Source organism: Lytechinus variegatus, chromosome 18, assembly GCF_018143015.1.
Source record: "Lytechinus variegatus isolate NC3 chromosome 18, Lvar_3.0, whole genome shotgun sequence".
In the NCBI taxonomy this organism is placed as follows: Eukaryota; Metazoa; Echinodermata; class Echinoidea; order Temnopleuroida; family Toxopneustidae; genus Lytechinus; species Lytechinus variegatus.
In genome coordinates, this window is record NC_054757.1 from 1,111,520 (window position 1) to 1,124,820 (window position 13,301).

Below are 13,301 nucleotides of genomic sequence, written 5' to 3' on the forward strand. Positions count from 1 at the left end.
AGGTCAAGTTGCCACCTTCCACTTTTTTGCTTGACTAACAACTCCATTTTCCGAGTTACAGCCGGGCGTAATATGTGCTCGCTGCTGTGACACTCTTGTTTTGAATATGAATATAGAAATAATGATTGTTTCCACTTTGATGAATAAAAGAAGATCAATGATGACTTCATGGAATCTTTGTTCCTCTATATATTGACAGTATGGTGGGAACCCTGTGTCATGTTCTATTGGTTTGGCCGTTCTTGATGTGATCTGTGATGACAAACTCCAGGACCATGCTACCAGGACCGGCAATCTCCTGATGAAGAAAGTCAGAGAGCTGGCCAAGCGATATCCTATAATTGGCGACGTCAGGTAGGTTAAGTGATAATGAGGAGTAGGAGGATGATGATGGTGGTGGTGATGGTGATGATGATGATGATGATGATATCGATGATGAAGATAATGATAATGACGAGGAGGAGGAGAAGAATGATGTTGATGATGAGGAGGATAGTGACAATGAAAACAAGAGATAGGTTTCAACTTATCTGCTAGCAGTTGATCTAATTTATTCTTCAGATTATCAAATAATTGGCTAATCCCACTTGGTCTTGGGTTAAGTAATGTCAGATTTTTTTTTCTTTCCCGAAACCGGTGTTCCGGTAGATGAATGTCAGAAATTTGAACACATTAAAACCCCCAAATCATTGATTTTATGTTCCCAGTGATTTATATTCTGTACTTGTATAATGAATAAATAACAAAAAATATTATCAAATCGTCATCAAAGAAATTGGAAGCATGATTCCCATGCCACACCTTACATTCCTATCTAAAATCATTTTTCTTAACTTGCGTATCTTGCAAAAGAATTCCCTATGTCATAAACTATTTCTTGCTGCATAAGGGGCTTGTGTAATGTCGATTTCATGTTACAAATGTACTCACTCAGTATGGAGAGAAATTTTTTCAGACATATAGATTTTAAGTAAGAAACTGACAGATTACCAATTATAACAATTATGCTCTATGGCAAGGCATCTTACTCAAATTGTCTTGTCTTTCAGAGGAGACTTAAAGCCATCAGTCCCGTGTTTGGGAGAGTCACACTTTTTACCCATTAAAGAATCTACTTCTCTGTATGAAAATATAGGGGAAATTCTTTGCTGGTGAAGTAGTTCAAAAAATACATTTACTTCATTTACTTTGTAATTCAATTCATAGATCATATACCAATCCTACCATTTAACTCTTCATGCGTTACGTTCGCATTATTGCACATCCGTAGGCGTGTTTCATTCGCATTTTTGCACAACCACACTTTTCCCATAGACGTCCCCTGTCCCATTGTTTTTCGAACAATTGCACGCCCCGGAGCGTGGCTAGCTACAATGTATAGCCTGGGTTTTGTATACCGTACGTGTGTACCGATCGATCGATCGCGAGTGCGACATTAGTTTAGTGTCGACGGATTATCGCAGTTTACAAATTACAGAATCGTTGAGTTTTCCCCAAAAACCAATACATCCTGATCACATCCAGGAAGTTCATTGAATTGAATTGAAGGTTTTATTATCATTTCATCGCAGCCAGTGGCTGAATTGAGAAAGATTTACAAAGTAAAAACATAATATATAAACATAAACAGTGAAATATTTGATGTAAATCATAACCGCAACAACATTGAAAATAAACAATTTTTTTTTAAAGAAATGTCCAATAACCAATTAATATGATACTCCAGTAAAATTTTGAGACATGATAAACCAATGAGTATGAACTTATATATAGTTTTACTTGAAGTCGAAATTGTTGGTATAAAGAATAGTGTTTTAAGAAATAAATTGCAAAAATTTGAATATCGTGTAGAAAGTTATGGAAAAAACTGCAAAAATAAAGGTTTCACGGAGTGCATATTTGAGTAGCCTTGTATTCTCGAAAAATTCTAGTAATTTAACATAATTAGATGAATTCAAAAATATATGAAAATAATGCATCAACAGTTTAAAAACTTAAAAAAACTCAAATGTACATCCAAATTTATGAAAGAAGTTTATATTAAGAAAAAATTAGGCTTGATTGGGATGCATGGTGAAGATTCATTATAAACTCGAAATTACCTCAAAATTAAAGCGGATTGATACAAATTTTAAAATCGGTTGTAAATTTCATTTCCATATCAAAATAAGAGTATTTACATGCAAATTGAAATGAGACTTGATACCAATTAGAATTGAAAGTTGGATTAAAACTGAATATATACAGAAAATGGATTATTATATATAATTATTGACAAAAATGATATCTACAAATTACTAAATTATTAAATTCATCAAAAATGTTACATTTCCATTTATATTGCACATACACTTTACATTCAGTACCAGTCACACCTTCCCGACACCTTTCTACCTCCCCCAACCACAGAACAACAGCTAACACTATTGCTCTCCGACTGAAACAGGCAAAAAGGCCCCAAAGAAGTGTGACTGGTAATGTAGTTGAAAAGAAAGAATGTAAAATAAAAGACGGCTGTAAATTTAATTTCCAAGAGCATATGAAATGTAAATTGAATTGAGAATTGGTATTATCACTTAGAATAGGATATTGGATTGGAAATGGGTATACAGAAAAGTGAATTATAATGTATATTTATCAAAAAAAAAAATACAAACATAATTACAACTTATTAAATTATCGATTTCATTGAAACATATGTCATATCCATTTATATTGCACATTAATACGACTCATCCAGTGACTAATTACTTTGAATTATTGTACTAGCTATTAATTTTGTCTGTTACTTGGTCTTCAATATTTTGTTAATACATTATTTTAAAAGATAACAGAAAAATGAATAATGTTCAAAGTGGAACTAAATTCTGTTTATCGCCCCCTTTTTTGTCTCTGTTTTTCACTTATAGGGGATGGGGAATGTTCTGTGGTATTGAACTTGTCCAAGACAGAAATACCAAGATGCCAGCTACTGCCGAAGCAGCATATATCATTGAGAGGTATGACTATGATCTTCTGACATTATTATAAGATTTACTACTATAATAACTTATTGAATGGGTATGAAATTCCCTGCAATCTGATTTGTCAATTATTATGCCTTTAATTTTATCGGGCTGATGGTCAATGTCACACATTTCTTTACAAAATAAAAATAAAAAGCTGTCACGCAAGTAGGTCATTATGATGTCATCGCACATGAAAAGTAATATGCAGTATTCCCCATGTAAATTGTACAGTGCGTCCCAGAAAAAACGAAACCGAGATTTAGCGATCATTTATCATAACTTTGTCATAAATAAAATAGACAAATGACCTACCAATTTAAAGCTTAGAATCCCCTCTTTCATCTGATATTACTTAGATTATTTCTTATTCACGCATGAGTGAGCAAAAACAATTTGAAGAAAGGATACCAAAAACTCATTTGGCGGGGGGTATCTGGGTTTCAAAAAGAAAACCACATTTCTGAAAAGTTCAATATCTGCTCTTTAATTTGGTACCAAAATTACAGAAAATGGTCAAGAAATAACAAAGTTCTGGTCATTTGAAATAAGGCTTTAATTTCAATAATTTCATAAAATGAAGAGGTTCTCCAGGCTGGCTTTCTAACTCACTCGACACTCCGTTTTGTTGACGATCAGCCATGCATTAAATCTTTTGTTCACCATGCGAAAGCTTATGTGGGAAACCGGTGAAAACATGTTTATCTCATGAAATTATGGAAATACAAGCCTTATTTCAAATGACCAGAACTTTTTTATTTCTTGACCAAATTCAGTAATTGAGGTACCAAATTAAAGAGCAGATATTGAACTTTTGAGAAATGAGGTTTTCCTTTTGAAACCCAGATACCCCCCGCAAAATGAGTTTTTGGTATCCTTTCTTCAAATTGTTTTTGCTCACTCATGCGTGAATAAGAAATAACCTTGTATATTCTATTTATGATTAAGTTATGATAAATGATCGCTAAATCTCGGTTTCGTTTATTCTGGGACGCACTGTATAATCTCATATTTGTTGGGATCCGTACTATAAAACAACTACTTCTACTACTACTGCTGCTATTACTGCTACTACAGCTATTACTGCTGCTGCTACTACTGCTACTAGTACTACTACTACTACTACTACTACTACTACTACTACTACTACTACTACTACTACTACTACTACTACTACTACTACTACTACTACTACTACTACTACTACTACTACTACCACTACTACCACCACCACAACTACTACCGCCACCACAACTACTACCACTACCACTACTACTACCACAACCACCACCTCTGCTACTACTACTACTACTACTACTTCTTCTTCTACCATTACATTGTATCTTTTATTCTCGTGCTTGATAGGCTACGAGAAATGCACATTCTCTTCAGCTCGGAGGGACCATTTGAGAATGTCTTGAAGTTCAAGCCTCCGATGGTATTCGATGAAGGCAATGTGGATGACCTCATCAAAGCCCTGACCACCGTCTTCTCCGAGCTTGAAAACAAAGGCCCCCTCAAGATTTCAGCTAGCCATCATCTCAGCAAACCAGAGTGGCAAAGCAAGATGTTGGGACTTGACGACATCAAAGAAGATGAAGAGAATGAAGCGGTCAATGGAGGAGGCGGGGTTAAACGGAAGGCTCCCATGTTGTCTCCTGAGACATCGTCTTCAGGCGTGGAGTCACCCTTGGTCATCAGTGATGAGGAGACAGAGAATGCTCCAGCAATGTCTACGAAGAAGATGAAATTTACAACTGAGGAAGAGGAAGAAGAGGATGGGGTTTATAATCTTGATGATATGGATTGATCTGTTATATAAGCAACACACTTCCAATTCTATTCTTTGTTGAAATGCACTATCCACAACTTTTTGTGTTTTCCTATTCTGTATTTTTCATTCACTATTGGCATTTATTCTTTAAACAAGCAGCAATTATATAGAAAGGGTTGACAAAGATCATTATGCATGTCTGAGAATCAATCCATAATATATTTTTATTTAAGTATTGTGTGGAATCTTTTAATTTGACATGTTGTTATATATAAAGGAAACAATAATTATACAACTGAGGATGTGAAGTATAGAAACAGTATTACATTTTTTCAAAAGCAATAGGCATGTTTGGTCCTTTATATCTGATATGTAGACGTTTCCATTAATTTAAATTTTAGCATGAAAACGTGCTGTTGCTCAGTGGCTAAGCCTCCAGCACTTTCATTCTTTGGCAAGGATTTTATCTACATTTGCCTCTCTCTACCCAGGTGAAGTAGATGGGTACACGGAGGAGGAATTCCTGGAATGCTTAAGCATCCGAATAGGGTAGCCGTGCTGTGCTTAATACTGGGTAATAGTATGCAGCATTTAGAAACATTGTATTAAGCTCCATTGCATATTATCATTGTTATTATCTATGGCATTAGTAAAGATCATTCTATTATTGTCTGGTCCTACATTGTTCTAGTTCTTGCCTGAATATGTGACCAGCCATCCCCAAAACCAAAAATAAGTCACCAGGGAAGGTTTTCTGTAAATAAATAAAACAGTCTATTGGTCTTCAAAGAGGGAAAAAAGCTTACCAGGGTAAATTTTCTTCTTCATACTGTCAAAATTTCAAGTTGTAAGAGTTTCTTTTCAAGTTTCAAAAGAGTTTCTTTTCAAGTTACAAGAGTTTCTTTGACGCAAGTTTTTGTGGATTGCTTGTAAGTTTCATTGAGATTGCACAGTGTGCATGTCTCATGCTTGGTTGAACCCCTATCTTTGTTTTCTCCTAATTTTTTTTAAATGTTGCTGAATTTCTTCTGCATTCAATCAAGTACTAGTGTGGGTAATTGTTGATTAACTTTGACAAGTTATATATCATTTCAAAGTTTAGGATGTGCATTTTCAAATTCAATAAAAATCTCAAAATTCATTTTGGACGACTTATTGTTGGTTTGGGCTGGTTTAAAAAATCATCCATGAATTGTCCAAAGAAACCGATGCAATCGTATATTAATCACATGAGGTGTAATAATCAATTTGCAATATTGATCGTTTAATATGTTCAGGCATTAATACCTCTTACTTTACTTTTTATTACATCTTACATTTAAGATAGTTATAGAGTATTAAACTAAACATATAAAAGCATGACGTTCATTGAAATTAAAAAAAATCCTGCCAAAGCACACCTTAGTGCCCCTTGGCATATTCTAACATTCTTTGTATATGCAGAGCAATTAATTAGGGGATGTACGAATGGCTAAAATCAGGGTTCAATATAACACAAATTTCAATTTATGAACATAACTGATGTAATACTAAATAGGTTCATTATTGCTTGTTTATTAAAGTAATATAAGTGGGTAAGCATATTCCCCCAAACTATCGTTCTGAGGTAGGGGTATAATAGCACCAGAGATGCCAGTTAGTAAGATTTTATCCTATTTATAGTATGATTTTTCAAGGGTTAAAGTGGCACTAAAAGTTTGAGAATGAGGATTTTTGGTATGTTTTTTAAACTTTCAAAGATTAATAGGATTGTAGGCTTGTATATATGATAAAAAAAAGAAATTTTCACAATTAAGGTTAATGGTTCTGTGGAACACCCTTATTTGTGCACATAAAAGATGCTCAGCTTAAAAAGGTAGAAATTATTTTTGTTCTGCTCCTCAAACGTTTGGCAAAAATTTTCCTAATTAATATAACTACAGGTCTTTCGAATTTTGACATTAGATGTGATCGGCTCTTCCATTTTTCATGTCAGAATTCCATGAAATTACATTTTCTCAGAAAATCAGAAATGGTCTACCCACACCTCCTCTATGTAACAAGAGGCATTGCTTTGTTCACACTTGTGGGGGTGTATGAAAGATACTAAAAGGTAAAGATTGGACAGTACGTAGAGCGCGCAGTGAAACGCTTGGGAAGAGTGCCTGACAGCATTGAGTAAGTAGCAACCTTTTTTTACCTTTGCATATGGTTGTGTACAAAACATATGAGAGAAATGGTGAAGGGTTGAAGGAATATACAATTTTTACATTTCAAATTTTTTTATGAATACATTTTAGAGGTTTTTTGGTAATAAAAATATGGAATTATTCCCATGCGCCGCCCTTGCGCCCTCTTCAATATCCCCTTTCTGATTTTCCCCATGTATTTTATACAAAGCAGCATGCCGATGTGCGATGGTTTACATGTACTTACTCAAAACTAGTGGGCGCCCTACCCCATGAGCATTTATCGAGCATTTCAAAAAATCGCTGAAGTGTCCAATCTTCCCCTTGTAGTATCTTTGGATGTATTCATGCAGTCTACGTGAGGAATTTGATAATGGCAACTAATGGGATTTAAGTTGTCTGATTTATGGAGGAGCTACTCACATGCGATATTACAAATGAAAATTGATTCTTCTTTGCCACCCATCAATTATTAATTTGTTTCTCTCATTCAGCTTTATTAATGTCAGGGTGAACTTTCCCTTTGAAGCTATTAAATTCATTATACAGGTGTATTTGTGACACAGTTACGTCACATTGGTTTATAGCATTTTCCTACCTGCAACTATAAGTAGCAGTCAATTTAACACACATGACCAACCAAGAACTAATAGAGATGTGTGTAGACAAATGTAGCACTGGAGATCAATAATAACCAACAATGTTTGCGACGAAAATTGGCAATTTTCATGGTAAAATACTATATTGGATGTACAGAATCTTGAAAAAAAAATCAGCAGTTCTGCTGTTAACTGAATGGTGCTAGGTGCATGAGAAGAAGTGAAAATGTGTTTTGTTTGATAAAAGCAGTTGGTTTTGATAAAGACTGTTTATTGATCTTCAGCCTGCCAGGGACCTGGATGCATGCCCGTTTCTGAACTCGGTTCTAATTTGTACCGTGCTCTAAATCTGTAAGTTAACTATGGGATGCCAAATATGACATGAACCTCTACTGTGGTCTAAATTTTCATTGATTCATGAAGTATGGGTAGCCGTATGTGACACAAATCTCTACTCTGGTCTCAATTTGTGGATTAATTATGGGTAGCCAAAATGTGACTCAAATCTCTATTGAATAGAATATACCTGGTAAGGTAAACTATACACAACTCTCAAGGAATTATACTTCAGTACCTGTAACTCTCTTTACAATCAAAGTATGCAAATGGAGCTGAGAAAATATAAATCATTAGCAAGATTGTCCTTAGTAGAACATTTTTGCGCACCCCATCAGTGCAGAAACACCCTTACACAATGCCCTTATATGTGCTGCGAAGGACGTTTTTGCGTGCATGCTATGCACAAAAGTTTGGTGTTAAGGGCGTTCTTGCACCACACTGAATTTTAGGATACATGCATTGTGATTTTTTCTTCATAATTTTGGCATTCCATAATTTTGGCAGAGATTTAAACCATCAGTAATTTTTTTTTTTGAGAATATTTTCCATGTATGTTATAGAATTTTCACAATACATCTAATTTGGAAAAATGGGACGTGATACATTTTTTTTTTAAATGGATATTAGATTCAGTGTATTTTAAGATGTTATTTCAACAGCTGCTTGTCTGGTTTGGAATGAATTTACAAAGGAGTGAAATGTGTCGAGCGAATAAAGCAATATTGACTGGCCTCGGGGCGATACAACAAATATCGCCCAAACTAGATTTATATCGCCCGAGTCGCAGACGAGGGTGATATCAATATAGTGAGGGCGATATATGTCCATTCACCCCCAGGCCAGTCAATATTGCTATTATTAACCAAATCAGGCATCTAGAGCAAAAATCGTTAAAATCTAGATATTTTAAATTTTTAGAATGAGAATCTTAGTTTATCATGTTGAGCAGACTGGGCCTCTGAACTTTACCATTGTGACGTAATTGAAATGACGCGTCCCTGGCCTGGGGACGCAGTATCCAGCGGTGTCTTCACTTGATTACCATTATGACGTATAGCACTGCGCGGTTCAAGGACGCGTGCAAAAACACGTAGAATACCCGGATATTGCCAGCTATATTTCCACGCATTTTCTCATTGACTTTCTTGAATCGGGCAATAAATTGGGCCCGTGGATAAACAATTGGAATTTTATTGACCGTCAATTTGATCCCAGTCTTAAGCAGGCAACAATGTTTCAAAGTTGCCCTGCTCAGATGTCTGATACGGTTAATAATAAATCATATTTATAGCTAAAGTTGAATTATGTAAATATTGACAAGTATTCTTGTTGCAAATGTGCACTCAAGTGCAAAATATGTTAGTTGCTCACTTTTTTTTAAAAATTCAGTCAGATCAAAAGATAAAGCACTTAACATCGTGGCACCATTTTATTGGGTTTTTTCATACCACCATTTTATTGGTTTTTTTTTTAAGTGTGAAAATATAATCAGAAACCAAAGATATAGAATAGACGTCCAGACTGGAATCACATATTGTGCTAATTAGAGTATTCAACAAAGGAGACTTAGATTTAAAGACTTTGATTCAGAAGTTGTACTACTTTTCAATTTGATATGGAAAGCAAATAATCATCTAGTATCTAGATGGCAAACTGATTTTAAAGGTGGAAAGATGCGTGTAACTTATATAATCTAGGCACTGTCTTACAAATAGTTGCGATTGATCAAATCATTCATAATTAGGGTAATCCAGCAAAGCCAAGAATGCATGTATTTTGAAGTGTAATGTTTACTCTTGCAAGCGTCATTGTATTGACAATGTGGTGTCTCTTCTGTTTCCAAAGAAAAAAATATCTATATATTTGCTATATGAAAGTATGACGTTGATGGATTTTAAAGTTTAACATATCAATCATAGCTCTTTGTAAGACAGGGCCCTAATCTTAATGATTTGTTATTTTATCTTGATCCGTGCAATGACCGTGAAAGAAAGTAACGATAAAATGTTGTTCTCAAATTACACTCGCCATATGGATCACATCACATGTGGAAATGTTGTTTGCTTAATAGCAATCGGAGGGTCAGCTCTCTGTAATACTCCCCAGGGAGTGGAGATTGTGCATACATTGTATGCGGATAAGCTAGAATCCAGTGACTTGGGTGATGATAATATATCTGTACAAAGTTTAGAGATGTCATTCTGATGTGATAAGTGCTAGATAAATTTTGAATGATATTATGAAATGTTGTTTCATGCTCATCAGTTTTCCTGAAAAGTTTATAATTCTTTGTTATTCTTCAGAAGAAACCATATTCAGATGAATTGCTTGGATGTAATCCTGCTTTTGTTTTGTAAAATTAATAAGACGTTTTGTTTTATAAATAGAAAAACTATAAATAATACAGCAGGAATAGCTTTAAGTTAAGAAATTTGGACTGGGAAAATAACATCAACTTTTGGGGTGAGTTTTGAAGTTACTTGTAAGTTACGGTAAAGGCATTTATTTCATTTCTTAGTTGTTAGGCCTAAGCTATACATACTAATCAATATTGCAAGCCTCTTTATAGAGAGATGTAAAGCCATAAATCCCCTTGTTCGTGTCTTATAAGCACAAGGTTTACTCTACCATTGATATTGGAATACAAACAAAATAATGTTATTTAGGGATTGTATATCTGTTTATACATGATTGTATATGTTATGTAATGCATCAAGCACATGTACTTATTCATTGATTCATGTTGAATATGTTTGTACATGAAGCAAACTATGTCCAGAGCCTAGAGGGATTTAAAAAAAAGCAACATTATTTTACCCCTTTATTGTCTACCAATTATCATCTTAAAATGCTAAGTGTGTTATTTGAATGTTTATGTATTTGGAATTGTTTTACTGAAGGCACCTGTGAACTGGTGTATACTATGGAGGCAGACTGTGGCCGTTACTATATTGACTGGTTCAGTCTGTGTAGGATGTGATGATGCCACTGATGATGTCACTAGAGAGAGGCACTGCGCATGTGCGAGAATGAGTCCCGTCGCTTAGCCTTAAATGGTGTCACAAGTGACTTAACATCACACCTCTGTTAAGATTCTTGAGAACATTAAATACTACAGTAGGATGCGAAGGAAACAAAAGTGATCAACTACGTTCATCAAGTTTCCTTCCATGCATGCAGTAACTACTCCTTTCGTCTCATTGTCATGACTTTTTTTCTGACCAACTAGCATAGAGAACGCAGCAGCGTGACCCTCGTCTACTTTGCATACAGGAAAATTTGCATCTTGTGCATAAAAGTTCATGTTTGATTGAATTGTATTGTGTTTGCGGGTCATTAACAAAAGTTCCTATTCACTAAATGAAAAAGACTTTTATATTGTTCTCGCGCATATGTAGTGCCTAACTCCGCTTTGGCGTGACATCTCGACATCGATATGGAATCTTGAAGTCGTTATGAGACGGAGAGAGTATTTTTGTGATATATTGAATCATGATATTCATGATTTTGAACAATGTGTGTGCACACAAATTAATAAATTTACACTTTATGGATCAAAACCAAGATTTGAGTGTCCTTTAATCATTGTACATGTTGCGGAATTCTCTGTTGGCAGATTGGAGATTGGAATAGTATAATGGCCCAAATTAAGTGTTATCTGATTTTCTGGACAAACTCAAGACACAGTGGAATGTTATTCATGAATAGTCTACAGCAAAGCTGACTTAAAGGGGAAGTTCACCCTGAAGAAAAGTTTGTTATAAAAATAGCAGAAAAAAAATAGTAAAAATATTGGCGAAGGTTTTAGGAAAATCCATTAAGGATTAAGAAAGTTATCAGAATTTTAAGTTTTGGCTTTGTGACGTCATAAGCTGCCCCGTATGTTATGTAATGTAAAATGAATGAATTTGATTTTTCTAATTGTTCCAGATGACTTATTTCTGTATTCTTTTCATGATCGTGTGTGATTTTTTTATTGTAATCATTTCTTTATTTCAAAGAAAAGCAGAATACAAATAAACAAAGTCAAACAATGAAGAGTAACAATCGAAACCAGGTCCATGAACCTGTACTGGTTCAAGGCAGGTTAACATGTACATAAAAAGTAAATTACAAAGGCATAACATATTGATTGCGAACAAAAAGCAATCATAGAATTAAAACTGAGTAGGTGAATTTGCATTAATCATTAAAAAAAGCTTTGAAAAGAGACTTGCTTACATGAGCAAAGGCACAAAGAAAGAGAGAAAGAAAAATGGCATGAGCAATGGAGCATTCCATACACTGATACATCCGTTATGGTAGCAATAATCATTCTAGATAGACAGAAGATAGAGAGAGAGAAACAGGTTCAATAAAAGAAAACGGATATATGGGGGTTATAACTTAAGATTTTGTACCTTATCCCAATTCTGATCCTTCCTACTGTAAAAAATAACAAAAGATGATAAAAGGGCATGTTTACTTATGATCTTTGTCAAATTCCTTGGTCTTAGGGTGCAATTACACTTGCAATTTATTGATATACAAAAGAAATGGTGAAAACCATTTTCAATTTTCTGAGAAAATGACATTTCATTAATTTTTTTTTACCATTCGCTATGTAGGAATGCTGGTTGCTAATAACTTTTTAATACTTCGATGGATTTTTCTCAATTCTTCAGCAATATTTTTAATTATTTTTTCTGCTGTTTTCAAAATAAAACAACCGGTATTTGTCAGGGTGAACTTCCCCTTAAAGCCCATCAGCACACTGTGATGACATTTGCATCCGAAGCCAGCGCACACATTGCAACAGCTCTGCAATACGCTGCATCTCCATGGCACCTCATCTCATACGTGTATTTTGTCAGTGCGCAGCACAGCAAATTGGTTGTGACATCACAGACTAGGACAAATCTGATTTGATCAAGTTATCAAAATCAGAGGAAGATTTGACAAATGTCGAATGTCTGAGATTTGGTCTGCGATTCTTCTGCAACAAGTCGGATCACAGTTGGAGCTCGTTGCACACACAGATTTTGTTGCAATCTAATCGCGTGGCATCGTGTGTGCTGGGCTTAGCGTTAACTTACATGTAGGTCACACTTTCATGGAGTACCAGTTTTCAACTTACCGGTATACATCAAGTAAAAATTATTGTAATCCTACAGGGAGAGTTGTAAAAAATGAAATTTACTATGAAATTGAAGGGAACATGTATCAGGCTACAATGGATTTCATTTAATCTGTACAATATCCTTTTCATGAATATTCAATAGGGAGTGTGAAATTTAGCATTTGGAGTGCAAAAACATTTTTTCTAAACTATACACTTGGTCTAATAACCACTGAAGTCTAAAAAGTAATTCTCATCTATTCTAGGGTGCAGATGGACTATTTTCTGTTTTTTCAAATCATTTGCTACTTATCATAT

The 13,301-nt window shown here is 34.7% G+C and overlaps 1 protein-coding gene across 1 annotated transcript in view; it reads left to right on the plus strand.

Moving 5' to 3' along the window:
- The window catches only part of LOC121431670 (5-phosphohydroxy-L-lysine phospho-lyase-like), a 41,132-nt gene extending 29,683 nt beyond the window's left edge, over window positions 1-11,449 (plus strand). The window contains exons 11-13 of the mRNA XM_041629316.1: window positions 200-354; window positions 2,910-2,999; window positions 4,371-11,449. Of these exons, the coding sequence (XP_041485250.1) occupies window positions 200-354; window positions 2,910-2,999; window positions 4,371-4,815 (690 nt within the window). The 3' untranslated portion in view covers window positions 4,816-11,449. The remainder of the gene's footprint in view (window positions 1-199; window positions 355-2,909; window positions 3,000-4,370) is intronic.
- Window positions 11,450-13,301: the final 1,852 nt, after the last annotated feature.